General features: G+C 41.7%; 1 protein-coding gene across 1 annotated transcript; it reads right to left on the bottom strand.

Moving 5' to 3' along the window:
* Positions 1–4,877: 4,877 nt before the first annotated feature.
* On the bottom strand, positions 4,878–12,798 carry tsen54 (TSEN54 tRNA splicing endonuclease subunit). The gene is made up of 12 exons (XM_063470875.1): positions 12,733–12,798; positions 10,936–11,094; positions 10,245–10,308; positions 10,049–10,132; positions 9,859–9,957; positions 9,731–9,783; positions 9,454–9,579; positions 8,579–9,014; positions 8,376–8,511; positions 8,233–8,293; positions 7,382–7,495; positions 4,878–6,485 (listed from the first exon to the last, which is right to left on the bottom strand). The coding sequence occupies exons 1-12, from the start codon at positions 12,786–12,788 to the stop codon at positions 6,335–6,337; spliced, it is 1,539 nt and encodes a 512-aa protein (XP_063326945.1). The 5' UTR covers positions 12,789–12,798; the 3' UTR covers positions 4,878–6,334.
* Positions 12,799–17,446: the final 4,648 nt, after the last annotated feature.

Here is a 17,446-nt window from a genome sequence, read left to right on the forward strand (position 1 = left end):
GAGGGACCTGTAGTACTAGTAAGCATAGATTTACTGACATCTAAAATAATTACTGTACACCAATTTCCACCAACTAATCCCAGATTTGGTGCTGAATTATGAACAAAAATGTTGCTTGTTCTCTTCTATTCAAAAGAGTTTTGGATTCGTGTTTATTGCTGAGTTTTGGTTTCTGTTTGGATTTCATTGCTACTTTTCTGTTTGTACTCTTTTATTCCTGTGCTTGGTTAGTTTTTGGTTCATATTTTAACTTAATTGTTACTTTTGTAAAGACTTTCAGATTTGTGCTATTATTGTCTTTTGACAGCTGAGGATTAAATGCCACCTGGTCCACGCTGGACTGCACCCCAGCACCTCCAGTGGAAGCGTATCATTGTGTTTTGGCTCGTTCCCGGGTGGCGTCGGGCTGCCCCTCATCACAGATTCTGTTTACACTTATGAGAATTTCTAGAAAAATCAAAGAGGTGGAGGGTGTTGGGTTCAGTGGTCTCATGATTTAATTTCTGCTTTTGATGATGTAGTTCTGTTGGCTTCATCAACCCATGACATGCAGCTTACACTGGGGAAATTTACAGATGAGTGTGAAGTGGTCAGGATGACACCTCAAGTCTGAGACCGTGGATATCAGCCAGGACAGAGGTAGAGATATCTCGGGGTCTCATGAGTGAGGGAAGAGTGGAGTTAATGTGGTGCAGCATCTGCAGTGATAAGGACACTGTGCTAATCTGTTGTGGTGAAGAGAGAGCCGAGTGTGAAAGCAAAGTTAGCAATTTACCAATTGCTCTGCATTCCTACCCTCGCCTACTGTATGTTCCTGGTCTCACCTTCACTGAAGGGAAAATATCCCCTGACCATGCATGATGGGACCAGAGTAAAGGTGTTTACGTTGGAAGCTCTGGGTAGCGACAGAAAAATAAGATCATTAAAACAAGCAGTAGAAATTAGTTTCCCTGCAGGGTTTCTGGGATCAGCAATAAGCTGGAAGCAAGTTGCTGCAATGTGGCAACAAGAGACCATTCATAGTAAATGAAATTTCATGACTTCAAGCAACTAAAGGCAAAATAACAGCGAAGAATGGGAAGTGTCCAAGACCAGTGACAAACCTGGATGAATACCTTTGGGGTTTTTTATACTATTCTATTCTCTCAGTGTTTCTCGGTCTGTATTCTCTTTGTGTTATATGAGTGCTTCTCATATAACAGCACACACATAAAATCAATGCTTGTGTCAAATCTCAGCCTCTCTCCATGGGTGAGAGAAAATAACAAAAACTCACTGCAATGTTACAAGAATTGTGCACAAGATTGGCAGCATCAGTTATGACCAACCCAACAGCAGGAAACTTCTTATTATGAGGTTAAAAATTCTTCTTTGCAGACTTTCTGTGCTGACGGACATTATAGTGGGACCTTAGCAACTAAGGGGGTAGGACTGCAGGGAAAACCTGGTCTGACCATGAGTCTTGGGACCATTTTAAAGCTGTTTCCATTGGAAGCTCATTTATTTATGGAAATATTACTTCTCTTCCTCAATTCTCACATCTGGAGCCCACAACAATAATCCTGGGATGCTCAGATTGTCTATGCCACAAAAATCCCAATGATTCCAAGTTAGGAATTCATTTGTCCAAGCCTGGGAAAAGAAAAATCTTGTATGTATAAGATGTATGTATAAGAGCAATGGCTGTAAACATGCTTTGAGACTACTGATGATATACAGGCTCTGGATCACTATGACTTGAATGTGCCAGATCAGAGTCTCACCATGTTGACAACGATGTGAACCACAACAGTCTGAGACTTCTCATCCTGAAAACAGTGAGCAGCATAGAGGTAAGCTTTTATTCAGCCGAACCTTCTCATATCTACCACTATTCATCCAGCTCTGTGTGCAGTTTTAAGTACAGTATATATTCCATGTCTTTGCACTATCGCTGCCCTAATTGACCAATGTTTTGCAAAAAATGGGATATAGGTATGAATATGAATTCACTCAACTGCAGCAGTTTCACAATAACACACCCTTTTAAAAAATAAATACAACTTACTGTTAAAGCTCAATCCATGCAAAGGGGACTATAAGACACCTACCACTTCCAAAATCCCAACAAATACATATCCAGCTGAATGAGGGTGGCGGTGTTCCAGTCTTTCACTGGGCGCATGATTTGCAGTGCAGAGTCTGATCCTGTCAGGTTTAAGTACTCCAAGAGATCGTAGTATGAGCAGCCTGAAGTCTGACTGCTAGAAAACCCTCCTGACGAAAAGAAATATTTAGAAATAAAGCAAACACATGAAATTTCAGTAACTGATGCATTCCATGTTTAATGCAGTGCAATAACTCACCAAATAATAAAAGGAAAGCTAGAGTCCTTGGAGTGCCCATTTGCTCTCGTTTACTTTCACCTGAATCTGAAGAAAATCTTCACGGTGACGCTGCTTACAGTAAAACAGAATAAAAGAGTAATGTGGATGAGACCTCAGTACATGAAATTAATTTCACTATCAGATCCCAGATTGTTAGATCTGGTGGGAGTGGGTAAAGTTTTAAGTGAGCAAAACACTTGTTAGAGCTGTGGACAACAAAAATAAGGCAGATGAATTATGTAGGATCTCTCTCTTTTAATCTAACTTATTCTGTCAGATCCATAATTAACGATCAGTAGTCACAAATGACTGCACATAATTTGATGTAAATAAAGCTTAGATGTTGAATATTCAGTTTGCTATACGTGCACACTCAAACAGAAAATAAATGCTTACCTGAAAAACTCCCAGACAGGTTTTGCAGGCTGCAGTAAGACGTCCACCAGAGGATCATCTGCTGGTCAACGATAAGTCAGTGACCTTTTAATATTGGGGAGACAGAACGATCCACTGTGATATGGGTGGGGCACAATGGTCTTTAATTCCCAGACTGTAAATAAATTGATACATTTTGAAGGTCTGCGTTTTCACGCCGTGACACAGAATTCAGTCCTTTTTCTGAGTTCTGTTTCTGCTCGTCTTTTCTTGTCTGCCTCACTTTGTTTTTTTATTTACGTTTTATTTTCAGGTATTTATATTTTGATCTCCAGTGTTTCCTTTGTTTTCCTGCCTTACCATCATTAGTTGTGTTTCACCTGCTTGCCCTGTGTTTGTGTGTGTTTGTGCGTGTTTAGTCTTGTAAGTTTGACTGTTTGCTCACCATTTGTTCTTGCTTACACTCCTTTTTGGGGGGAGTTTCTGTTTTGCTTTACTTGCTCTCTGGACTTCGTGCAACTTTTGTTTTTGTATCAGCCATTAAAGCCTCGCCTTTCGTTTATTTGACCTGGCTCCAGGTCCTCCAATTATTTTTTTAAGTTAATGCTTAAATAATTATAATCCTGACAACAATACGTCTGTATTACTTTGATGTCATTGTCATCACATCAGGTTTCAGGTTTCATTTAATGTTGATCCTTTATTTATTTAGCATCATGTCTTCAGTCTTAATCATAATAACAATTCAGATAAAAGTCAATATTTGTCTGGCTGTCTGACAGCAAATTGTTATCATATTCACTATATGGACAAAAATATTGGAACACCTCCGTCATCCACAGGTATGGATATGGAGTGTGGTCTCCCCTTTGCAGCTATAAGAGCTTCCACTGTTTCGGGAATGGTTTCTGCAGGATTTCGGAGCATATCTGTGGGATTTTTTGCATCCAGAAAAAGTGTTTGATATAGTTGAGGTCATGGCTTTGTGCAAACTGATCTGCATCACACTCATCCTACTATGTCTTAATAGACCTTGGCACGTGCATGGGAGCACAGTCATGCTGGAACAATAAACAGCTTTCCCCTAACTTTCCACAGAGTTGGTCTCTGTAAGCTGAAGTATTAAAGTTCCTTTGAATGGAAATAAAAAGCACAGGTCAACCAATGAAAAACAGCACCATGATCCTTCCTGCACCAAACTTTAGAGTTGGTACAGGGCAGCCAGGCAGGTAATGTACTCCTAGCATTTGCCAAATCCAGACTCATCCATCAGACTTCCACACAGAGAAGCATGACTGGTCACGTCATACAGCACATTTTAACTGCTCCAGAGTTCTTGGAAACCCATGCTAAGAAACTACAGGTGCACAGTTTTTGTGCCAGTGTTATTCCCAGAACTGGTTTGGAACTGTGTAGTTTTCCTATGTGTATGTGCTTCGGCAACTTTGTGCGGTCTGTCACTTCATGGCTGAGTTGCTGTGGTTCCCAAATGCTTCCACTTTGCAATAATACCACTTAAACATGGAGTATACTTTACGCGTCTGTAAGTCCACTCAGGTCCCAGTGACGTAAATTTCATCATCAGATTGTTAGCGTGAGGGTCTGTGCAAACTGATGTGATTCAGTGGTGGCTTCCTATTACACAGACTTGTGTCTGTAAAGGCAGACTGCATAGTTGCTTCAATTCATACACCTGAATTCAAATATTAACAGGTGTGACCCAATAGACCAGATAGCGCAGCTAGCAAGCTCCAGTAGTTAGCTAAGGAACGTGCAAAATGATGTTACTTAGAGCTTTCTGGATAATCCACACTGCAGGTACAAATCAATGCTCAAAGAGATATAAGGTTTATCTTGAACAGAAGCCTTCTCTTTCTGAAAAAAGTCTAGCAAGTCTGGACATCTAGGTGAAGATCGACTTGCATATCTTGTATAAAACTTTGATTTTGGAACCACTTTTTTAAACATGATAATGTTAATTAGATAATTAGAACAGTAATAAATCAATGTCAACCAAACTTAACATTGGATTAAAGTGTAAAATGGAAATTAAAACAATGGAGTTATTTGCATATCTCATAGACCCATATTTTATTCTCAACAGAACATAGAAAACATATTCGATTCCATTTAAAAAAAAAATCAGCTCATTTTGAATTTCATGGCAGCAACATGTGTGGAAAAAAACTGAGATGTGGCAACAAAAGTAAACAGTATTAAAAAGAAACAGCTGGTTAACTGGCAGCAGCATTATTTTAAAAAAGTTTACATTTCTTCGGTATCGAGCAGCAGAAATGAGGCTTTCTTGTCGGAAGTCATAAAAAAAACAGCCCGACAGCGCTGTACACAACGGTAAACTAGTGGGTAATAAGCAAGCCAATAATGCAGAAAATTTTAGATTATTATTCTTAAAGTACACAGAGAGAGAGAGAGAGAGAGAGAGAGAGAGAGGGAGGGAGAGATGTGCAGGAAGTGTCATTTTATCGTGGTGGAAACAAAACAGCAAAAGTAAGAGAGAATTCATGAAGATGTTTATGTGAAGCTTAGTTTGGATCTTCTTTTGCTGCTGGTTCAGTCACTTTTGGTTGGAGAGAGATTAAACCTGCAGCAACAGAATCTAGCGCAAAAAGGACGTAAACACAAAGCGCGGAGCCGCCGACGCATCAGGGTCTGTGAGCTGTCGGCTTCCAGCTCCGATGCCGTCGGGTGAGGCAGCCGACGGTCCACTGACTCGGATGTTTCAGCGGGTCCGCGCTTTGCGTGATTTACCGTTTTAGTTGTTTGGTGGTTGTTGAAATAGTTTTGTGAGGTTTAACCTGAGATTATGGCGTTTCTGGCAGAATACATTTAAATTTTAAAATCGATTCAGGATTTTTAATGAATCAATAACGCTTTAATAAAGCTAAAAATCGATTTTAATCGATTACTGAAACCCACCCCTAGTCTCGGATCTGCTAGAGTGCCTCTTCCCAGTCGGACATGCCTAAAAACCTCACCTGGAAGGCGCCCAGGAGACATCCTAGTCATGTGAAGCCTCAACTGACTCCTTTTGATGCGCCGGAGTAGCAGCTTTACTCAGAGCTCCTTGCCCGAGCGCTACAGGAGAGTCCCAACATGCCTCTGGAGGAAGTTTATTTCCGTCACTGGTTTCTGCAAACTCATTCATTCGGTTAGCACCCACGGCTAACTGAACACTTAGGTACAAAGAATTTCACTTAGAGCTAAAGCCAGTTTAACCAGCCAGGGATCAAACGTCCACCTTTGACTGGTGCCCACCAGGGGCTCTCAAAAGAACCCTGCCCCAGGGGGCAGGTACCAGGTGGGATCCTGGTGTCCATAATGTGGACAAAGTTTCCTGATCCCTTGTTTTCATCATCATAAAGGACTTATGAGTCAAGATGATCAATAAAATTGCCTTTAGATGTAAACTGGAGCCAAACTGTATGCAAACATTGTCAGAACACATTTGTTCTTTTTTGTTTGTTCGTTTTTACTAAAACCATCTTTCCACCATAAATCACATAAAATGCAGCCAGTCCAGCAAACAGAGGTTTATTAAAAAGTCCCGGGTGGGTGGGGGAGGGGGGGGGTTCTTAGGGGTAAACATCAGTCGGGAGCTGGAAGTCTTTGAAGGTGTAGAACGATATGTCTCCATAGTCCACCACAGCTATGACCACTGGGATATCTCCGCTCTGATAGGCCAGCAGCTTCATGGCTCGCAGGTCAGGCACAGGGTCATCGAAACTGGGACACAGCACAGAGGGAGTCACATCAAAGGCGTCAGTTTTATGAGATCACAGCAAAGCGAATAGTAATCAATCAATGACCGAGTGGACCCAGCTATAGTTTACTATTTTTCCACCATGTATTGGTCTCACTGCTTCTTCTACAGCTCCTTAAAGTTTGCAGAAACTGACCCATTGGTAAGAATACTAGAATTCTTCATCTTTTAGGTTTTGATTTTTTTGTAATTTCACATTTTTAATCTCTACACTGTGACATTTTGCATTGAACCGTGGCTGAAAGACCGACAGCAGAATGATTTGCTGCTGCAGAAGCGTCGAATTTTGAGTGTTCCTGCAGAAAACGTTTGAACCATCACACATCTCCAAACAAAGATGCTCGCTAAAACACACGCACAAAAGTAACAAAGCAGGAAAAAACAGCCTGAGGATGTGAAGAGTGAGAATTTCACTGTAATTTGTTATTAATCAAAGTATCACAGAGTCATCAGTTTTCTTATACTGTGCTGTAGAAGAGATTTAATAAACATTTGATTTATAAGTCGTCACAGATTAGGGCTTTCTGCACAATTAGTGTTTTTTTTGTATAATATATATATATATATATATATATATATATATATATATTTTTTTTTTTTTTATTAATCTAAAACCACAGTTAAGATATTTTAGACACTAAAATAACTCGATTGATGAGAAATTCTGCTGCTTTATCACAGCTCTGAATAATTAAGCAGCTATTAGTGGTTAGAATCACACAAACCATGACGAGAGAAAGGCTCCATTCATGTCCAGCCACCGGACATTAATTTAATTTGAGTGAAGCATCTATTGTTTTTCCTTTAAACAAACTAATCCTGAATAAATACGCCGTCGGGCGGCGATGTGATTGCTGACCTGCACACACACATGCGTGAGTACGGTTTCCCCGGGTTGCTCTTCTTGAAGTCGGCCACCGTGTCGGGCTGGTAAACATTGAAACAAATCCTCCAATCGTCCGCATCTTTTAACCTGAGAGGACAAAGCACAAAGTCATCCTGACTGCATCAGTACAACGCCCACGGCCTTTATGGTCTGTAAATTAAAGACGGCAAAATGTGACACCAGCGGGACAAGTGAGCGATGACTTTGTTTCTTTTCAGTTCATGTTTTCTAATCACAGTAAACACACAGAGGCTGCACGCGTCACAGCTTATAATCAACCCAGTGTGATTATATAACCCCACATGAAGTCTCAGATCCAGCTCCAGAAACAGAAAACCAAACATCTGAAATTATCGGGGGAGATTTTGGGTGATTCAGTCACTGCCCAACCACAACTACCAGAACAAAAGTATCCAGATCATTGAACATGATTTTAGATCTTTTTGAGGAAACTGTGCTGATAGATGACTGAAGGTCAGAGGTCAGGCTCGGTAAAAAGGGCATTTTCTTCCATTATAGTGTGCATCTTTCTGAACTTTACAGAAAAATGCAGTGGAAATTGACTTGAGCAGACTTGCACCATTGGCATAAATTTAGGTGTTTTTCAGAAAAGTTGACCTTGAGGTCTTGTCTGAGATTTTCAGTAGGTGCATCTCTGGCATTAATTCCAAAATCCTTTTTCTCCAGTTATCACATTCACAAACTTGGGTGCCAATCAGCTTTGTAGGACTGAGGGGTAAAAATGCACTGAATGTGGATCAAATCTTAATAGCAGAGTTAAAAATAACACTTCTGCTCATGTGAGTAAAACAAATCCTGGATACCTGGACGCTCCCTCCAGCAAATGAGTCGGTTTAATCACGCTGATTTTTTCCAGCAGTTCTCCTGAGAAAAAAAACTCATATCACACAAAACAGTAAAAAAAATTTTTAAAGAAAAAATCTCCTTCACGGTCATGTGATCTCACCTGTGGCGATTGGCTGTGTCGGGTCATGTAACGGAGTAACTTCCCTGTTCCACAGGTGTGCTGGTCGACCTTCCCGCTTACCCTTCCGCCTCGCCATCAGCTCCTGATACTCCGCCCAGTTTCTGCACCGCCGTACCTTTAAGGAAGCCCGTATAAATTAAACTTGATCGTCAGTTCCTCCGATACCTTTAGTTTTTACAAACCTCTCTGTTTTTGTTGACGTCCCACCGCCGCCTGTATTTTTCCCTCTTCTGCTCATTGGCTGACATCTTCACCTGCCGCAGGTTTATTTTCTGCCTCCAGGGGGCAATGTCACAGAAGCCCACCTTCAAATCCCCGGGCAGCAGAGAGGGGTCTGGAGGGGCCAGGTCACTGGGGAAGTGCTCCCTGGAGGTGGAACCCAGGTCAGGGAAAGAGATGGAGCTGAAGTCCCAGCACGAGGAGCCAGATTTGGAGCCGTGACCGGAATCTTTGTCCGAGTCCCCGGGAACATCCGTCATCCACCAGCTCCTGCCTCCGCCCTCGTCTGCTGAACTCTGGGCCTCCGGAGGCTCTGGAAGCTTTTTATCTTCCTCGCCTTCATTGCATTTATCCTCCTCCATCTTCTCAGTGGAGCATTCCTCTTGAGCTTCAGCACGGCTACACAGAAGAAAACTCTTATAAGACTTCTTCTATTTTTGTTTTAACAGACTGAGGTGAAATGTTAAGATTAGAAACAAAAAACTAACCAACAGCGACTATAATCGGTCACCTAAATGCACCACGTTCATCACACTGAACTATAATACAAACATCAGCAGCCATCATCCATTTTAAGATTTTGGAGATCTCTAATTTGTGATATTTTGAAATCAAAGGTATTTAAATGTCAGCTCACACTGCCGTCCAGCAGAGAGCAGCACAGACTCAGCTTTCATGTGGAGGCATCCAGATTTCTTTTTGTAGCTACAGAGAAAAACTAATATAATATATAATAATAATAAAAAACAACTCCTCATTTTTATTGTACAAGGCAATAGCTAAATAATAGCTTTTGTTACTAAGATGTAGTTTCACAGATTGCAAAGCAGCTCTTTACCTGCACGTCGCAGTTGGGGTGGAGGAAGGGGCGGGGCTAAGGCTGCGTTTCCTCTTCAGCGACCTCCCTGCTCGATCACGTGACTGCGGCAGGTTGAGCTGCCTCGCATAGGACGACGACTCAGAACTGCAAGCACACAAACATCCACCTACGGAGGCTGTTCCCACCCATACTTAACTTTTCAAGGCTGATTCATATTTTAATAGATACACTAACGCTGCCATCTCTGATGCTCAATTATCTTTATTACCTTAAATGTCTGAAGAGTAAATGTTACCTGGGATCAAACCTGAGCACCACGAAGCCGAGCCTCTTCAAATGCCCAAACACCTTTGGGATGAAAAAGAGTCGTTAGCTCATTTCACAGGTGACATTTTCACAGGTGTGCTGGAGTAAAAGTTGCACCTGATATTGCTGAAGGCTCACGGTGTTCGCGGACAGAAACTTCTCGTACCCGTCCTGGATGGAGAGTGGCAGGTCCTGATAAAACACCTGCAGGTTTCCCTGTTCCCATAACAACACAGACACAGGACTAATTATGTGCTCCGAGGAGAAAAACCGCACCGAGAGCAACAGGTTTTATCTGCAAACTCACACACTCCATCAGGTACAGAGCCTCCTCGGGGAGCAGGCACTGCTTCCCGTTTGCGGAAAAGCCCATCGTCTGCCAGAACTTCCCCTATGAAAAAATAAGAAAAGATCCAGCAAAGGAGCGACTGAGGAGGAGCGACTGAGGAGGAGCTAACACAGCAGCTTTTTCTAGGTGGTGTTGTGACAGTGAAGCAACTCACAGCCGGAGACTGAAGCTCCACAATCTGCTCGCTGGGCATCCATTCGCCCTTCACGAGGTTTCCCCTGTGGATTAAAACAGATGGAAGCCATCTCACATCAGGACACACACAAACACAAACGTGTTTCTGTCCACCTGATGGATTTATAGCCAAGTTTTGGGCTCATTTTTGAAAAACCTTTAAGATTATAAACCTAAAAGACGTTAACGTTCACTTCACTCAGCACTGCAAATGATTAAAAGTCAAATGTATTATTGCTGTTTATCCACCTGGATTATTTTGGCGTTACCCAGTTGGGTTTTTTTTAGGATTCGTGGTGCTTTGAAGGTTTTCTTGTCTGGAATCATGTTTCTATTTTTCATTTATTTTACTGGATTTTAAAAAATCTACTCACACAAACACAAAAAAAGCTGTTTAATCCATCACTGTGCACATTTACCTACTTTTATTTTGTCCAGTAAAGCTGCAAATAGTGGCTGCTTTCAGCTCCTTTCAATCACAGAAAGCTAGTCAACATCGATGGTCACCCATCAATCTAAATGTTATTTTGTCTGAGCTAAGAATGGAGCTTGTGGATGTTGAAACTCAGGTGAATATTAGACACCTTTATATGTCTTATATGCACCACCAAAGCTGGGCCTGATGAGTAATCCCATGGGTAATCCCTCCAGTGGGGATGAGAGGTACTCACAGCCTCTCCACTCTCTCCTCTGAGAGGAGGCTCCAGTGTTCATTCAGGCTCTGCTCGAGTCGCTGCTTCTGCTCGTCGGAGTCATCGGGGAAGAAGTCCTTCTGTCCTCTGACGGGGATTTTGTGACTGCGGGAGCGGGCTGCGAACAGCTCCGACGGGCTGAAAGTTGTTAAAGAAAGACAACATCGTTCAGCTGTTTGATGCACATATGATCACAGTTACTGCCACTGAAATACTGAGAAGGAAAACCACTGCACTGCTTTTAGATTTCATAACACAGCCTGAAACAAAATGTGCTGGAGGTGTTTGAGGAGGGCTGGCTTTCAAGAGTAAGAATTTTTTCTGTGAAAAAACCTGTCCTTCTCCATTATGTTGGACGTTTTCTGCTAGAACACAGTAAACGTGTGAATAACTGTCAGCTGACAGTTTTTTCTTGTCTCAGCTTTAAATAAATGCTCTGCCGGGGAAGAGGAAGGCAGTGTACAGCAAGTGTTTCATATTTTACTTTTAACAAAACGCAATAAAAAAAAAACATTCTTGATCAGCAGAAGAGGAAGAAACTCCAGAAAAATATTCAACACAAGGAGAATCAGACTCTAAACCTCCCACTCTGGAGTCCCTCTTTTATCTTCTTGCTTGTTGTTCAGAGCAATCACTGACTCAGATCTTAGCGTGAGGGCTCATGTGAGGTGAGGTCTGTCACTAAATCTGGATTTTATCACATGAAAAACACAAACTTTTCTCTTTCAGTAACTCAGGAGATGAGCCGCTGCAATGGTCCCTAAAGGATCAGAAGAAGTTGAGGCTCGACTCTTGTAATGCTCCGTTGTCTGGTCTATGCAAAAATGTCTCATATCAACTACAACTGATTCAAAACTGCAGCCAGACCAGTTTTAAAACACTCTGGCTGCCTGCTAGTTTGTGCACTGACTGTAAAATCCTTTTAGCTGTTTTTAAGGCACTTCTTAGTCTCTGTACATCATATTCGTCTCACATGGTGGCAGGTAACGAATCACTACAAGCCAGGTTTCTCATTGTTTTTGTTTATTTGTGTTTAATTTAACAAATGATTTTTCTTGCCCATGTTCAGTTCATACCTGAGTTTTAGGCAACTGTAAAATCTTTCTAGCAAAGCTGCATGCTATGTGAAAGATTATCATGACAAGAAAGCAGCAGTCCCCAAGTTACTGGCATACTTTCCAGGCTTTGCATGTTGGTGTATAACGTTAGTATCACTTATGAAGTCCATCTGCGTGTAATTAAAGTGCCATCATGAGTCATAAAGTCGTGACTCAGTGCCATGGGACCTCGTCCAGACTTGTTTTAAAAGGACTCCACCCTGATGCTTTGTCTGTGTGCAGAAAAACAAAAACAGCAGACTTCCAAAAAATATTTTACTGCTACTTAATTCCTAACTTTCCAAATGCTTCCTCTCTCTCCCACGGCTGTTTTTCACCAAAACACACAACAGAGGGTGACAGAGAGCCGAATGCATAGTGTCAATATTTCAGAAAACGTGTCCAGATAATATTTCAGTAACAGTGTTTCTCTGGAAACAACTGTACAGCTTCATCAGTGCGTTTTAATGAAACTATAGGCGTTTTCTCTTCAGCACGTATTCGCGTTGAAGCTAACAGTTAGCTTTAAACTAACCCGTGCTACCATGTGCACAACAAGTCTGAGAGTTCCGACCGCAGTGATTCAATGACAAACAGCCGCTGAGGGAGAACACCAGAGAAAATACCGCTACCCTGCGAACAAGCCCGCTCACAGGTACCGTTAAAGGTAAAAACGCACCTTAAAGTTTCACTGTAGAACTTCCCTTTATCGTCTGTGTTGTTTTGATCCGCCATGATGCCGGGTCTCCCTGCTACTGCGGCTCTCCTCTGGGTCCTAGTGACCGTCAATTCATCAGTTATAAACGTGGCCATCAGAGGGCGCCAAAGGGCTTAAAAATAAAGCACAGTTTAAAATCAGGGAAGGGTTTTTCCAGAATATTTGATTTGTTCCAGCCAAAACAAACCAAAGGGTCCCACAATAAGGCAGAAAACTGGATCAGGCATAAATACAGGGTAGAAAATTAGTGCAGAAAATGTTTGTCATGATTTTCAGGCTCATGTCTACTAACGGCATTTAACGATTATCCCCAAAAGTTGATTCTGGACTTGGCTTTTTTTAGTGGGAGAAACGTTTCGTCACTCATCCAAGTGACTTCTTCAGTCTCAGCTGATCAACTTTTGGGGATTTACTTACCTGGATGATTGAGCATACATCAAGACGTTTAACGATTAGGCTACGTTCACACTGCAGGCGAAAGCGCATCAAATCCGACTTTTTTGACCCTATGCGACCCATATCCGATCATGGTATGACAGTGAGAACGGCACAAATCCGATATTTTCAAATCCGACCTGGTTCACTTACTTAGTACCACAGTACCACATACTCACTTAGTATGTGGTACTGAATCAGATGCATATCTGATGTTTTAGAAAGCGACTGCTGTTTGAACGGTCATGTTGCATTAAATCCGTCTTTTACGTCACTGACACAAGACAAACGCCAATTATCAGCGCCAGAGAAGACGTCGTGAACGCTTCCCGGACATCCAGTGTAGATGTCAGTGAAATTGTTGGGAAGACAACATTGGAGAAACGTGAACATAAAATAAAATCTCTAAACTTCTGTCTGGCCAGACAGATCAGCTTTCTCCTATGAAGTAATGAAAGCCTAAAAAATGCTTCCAAAGAATTAAAAAATTTGAACAGATCATCATAACTTCTCTCGCGATCTGAAAAAATGGATTTTGACTACTCAGTCTTGTGTGCATTAATCTTATTATAATTTTGTTTTGTCTTCTATGGAATTTTATATGTTTAATATTTTAATAGTTTGATATTTGTGTTATCATGTGTGTTTCTGTGTGTGTTGACCTCAAACTTTTGCTGCTGTACGTGACAAATTCTTTAACATCTAACCTTGATACATGTTTATTTTTTTGCTCAACACATGTTTGCTTTCTAAAAATCTGTCTGTTACTGGATGTTGCTGGAAACAGTGGCATTCATTTCTATTTTGGTTTGTTTGCCCATTTGACATGTGATATGATCCAGTCCTGCCAGTAAATAATGCAGCCCACTTCAAGCTACCAATCAAAGTCCTTGTACAGGGCATCAGGAAGCAAGTCTTGCCAGTTGATGCCATTTGGCAATTCACCCTGGCAGTTAATTCATGTACACCCTTTTGAAATGAAACAGGAGAGAGCTTTAACCTTGGAAATGACCGGCGAAATCCTAACAAACTATTCAAAATATTTAGAAAATCAACCTCAAAATAAAATTTAAAACACTTTATTTTGTGCAATTATATTTCTATTATGTATTAGTACACTTTAACAACATTATATATTAACTAGAAAGCGAAAATTTCAGAAGAAATTTTAAGTGTGCCTATGCCGCTGGTAAACAGTGTAGTTTGCCATTCATACAGCTACAGAGAGCAAAACTCAGCAGAGCAGCCATTCTCCACCATGAACTATGGTAAAAACAAACACCGCTCGCACCTCACAGATGACAGCTTACAATTTTGGGTAAAGATGAAGTGACTTTGTACAGCCCCGATTTGCAGACGCTGTGCACATAGTTTCATGAGCAGAAGTCCCATTGTACCACGGCAGACCCGACAATGTTTGCATGAACACGCTTTGAAGCATTACGTTATGGACCACTTTTCACACATGGTTGGTGTACCCACACAGCCGGCTGTAGCTTTTCAACTCACAGCCTGACACACACCCAAAAAACAGCCGAGAGAGCACAGACTACGCCAGAGAGGCGTGATTGCAGATGCCGCTCAGGTGGGTCCACCTCCCCTGCAGCGGCACTGCAGACCACGCCCCGCCACACACATCAATCACGTAAAATAAATATTTATGCACTTTTGCATTCACTTTTTGTTTTTTGTTATTTTTACACAGTGTTCTGAATGATTAACAATGGTCTACAGACAATCTTGTGTATTATTATACAAACTTTGGTTGTAAGATGCCCTACCTGGCCCCCTGGCAAAAGCTTTGCTAGATCCGCCCCTGCACAGTTACCAGCTGTCAGCTAAATAAAAAAGGAGCTTGGTGTTTATTTCTCTCAGAAATAGTTCATAACTTCCCTTCAACTCATTCATGTCACCTAAAAAAAAGGTAAACCTGTTTCTCCATCACCAGTTCAGCTCTAATGATTCGGTAAGGTCATCTCCTGGTTTCCACCAGCCGCTTCTACAGCTGTGGCTCCAGCAAACATCAGCTGATACTAGAAATTAAAATCAAATGAATTCTAACAACAGCTGATCAAGCTTAAACGTGCTGCTGTTGTTTAGCGCGATAAACAAACAAGAGAGAAAAGCCGATCATTGATCAGTTTCATGACTGAAGTTTGAACAGGCGAGAGAATGACAGGGGAGGCTGTCATAAAGTTCAACATCAGTAACTTAGCGCGCACACAGCTGTATAGAAACTCCGTCGTGCTAGCTAGCACGCAGTACGAGTTATTATAACTGATTGTAAAAAGTCAGCACAACGAAAATAAACTACACCTAAACTCGGTTTATATCTGACCCAAATAGAGTGCAGTTCATAACTTCTTACCTGAAATTCAGTTCAACTCACGCTCTGACCGGCAGCCGCCTGCTTCTCCTGCCTTCGGTTTCCCTGATCCACGATCTACCACCGGTCGATCGGCGGTCGCCTCGCCGCCTCTTATGTCTCGTTCCCTGCATGCTCTGTCTGACACACACCGGTGGATAGCTGCCCTCGGTTGTAGCTCCGTGTCAGCGACCACCAAACAACTCAGTTATTTTTTCCACATCGACCAGCATCTGGACAATCCACCGCCTTTCACTGTTTGTACCGTTACTAAAAAAAAACCCTCATCAGCTCATAAAAACGAAAAATAAGTCCAGCTATGACCCTGAGTCAAAAAGACAGCCAGTTAGCTAGCTAGCTGTCTAGCTCTTTGCAGGCACCGAAACCATCAGAGCTAATATGGGATGTCTTGGTAACACGAGCAGATATTTGAAGTTTACATCTGGCCAATCCACCACCTTTCACTGTTTATACCGTTACTAAAATGAATAAATAAATAAATCATCGGTCCATTTAAACGAAAAATAAGTCCAGCTGTGACCACGAGACTTTACGAAGGACCGGGTGTGAAACCAGAGTAAGCCGCTCTCACTGTCATCCAGGCCGGCTGTAGCTTGTTAGCAAAGCCGCGCTAGCCACACTAGCCAGCTAGCCTCAAGCAGAAACGACATCGTCAGAACATTGTCGCTAATATGGGATGTTTTGACAAAACGAGCAGATATTTGAAGTTTACACACCTATATTCTCGCCTGAAAATATCTTAAAAGTTTATTTTGTGACCTAGAAACAGTATTAAGAGGAAAATAAAAACTAAGTGATGGCCGCCATTGTTTGACTCGGCAGAGGCGTGCTATGAATTGTGGGATATTGAGTTTTCCACCAAGCATTACCGTAACTTTTGAATGATTTGCGCAACCTTAAAAATTCCAATGGCTCCTGAAAGCAGCGACGCTGTGCGCACCGTTGATATTGTCATCATTACGGTAATCCAAATAAGGGTAGACAGGCCGTACTACTCCCGGCATACCACTAGAGAGAGCCAACACACCACAAATGAAGTTTGAAATTTGTATCAGTGGGACCAAAAGATGGAGCCAACACACCACAAATGAAGTCTGTTTCTATGGCGCCAAAAGAAGAATCTTTCTAAATTTGCACTAAAATATTAATATTTAAAAAACTATAAAAGTCATAAACACCAAAAGTGTATACCATACTAGTCCAGCTCCAGCCGCACAAAATGATCTAACATATGTAACCCTATTGGCAAAACTGTTTGGCAGAGAAGCGCGGGAAAATTTTCACTAAAATATTAATATTTAAAAAACTATAATAGTCATAAACACCAAAAGTCATAGCACACCATTCCTGATCCAGCCGCACAAAATGAGGTAACATATATGAAGCTTGTCTCAAAACTGCGAGGCGAGATTCGCTGCAAAATTTCAGGCGGAAACTGAAGAATAATAATAACTAGAAAAATTTGCATTTCCTGTGAAAATGCTGTGTGGATGCCTTAACGCTGAAGCCGTCTGCTGAAAAGCTGAAAAAGATGAAAAGTTGCAAAAAATTGTATGGTGGTGAAAAGAATATGTCACCCTAAGCAGGGTTCGAACCTGGACCTCCTGGTCTCAAGGTAGCTACTCATCTCAGTGAGCCAAGCTTATTCTCGCAAAGAATAGGTGGACAGACTGACCATTCTGCTGAAATGAGCAGAAGCTGCTGAGAATTGTGCTGATAAGAGGTGAGAAGGCTGAAAATTTTGCAGAAAAGAGGTCAATCAGCAGAATTTTTGCTGAAAAGAGGTAAAGAAGCAGAAAGTTGCACTGAAAAGAGAGGAATCAGCAGAATTTCTGCTCATAAGAGTTTTTTCTG

This window comes from Pelmatolapia mariae, linkage group LG4, assembly GCF_036321145.2.
Source record: "Pelmatolapia mariae isolate MD_Pm_ZW linkage group LG4, Pm_UMD_F_2, whole genome shotgun sequence".
Taxonomy (NCBI): Eukaryota; Metazoa; Chordata; class Actinopteri; order Cichliformes; family Cichlidae; genus Pelmatolapia; species Pelmatolapia mariae.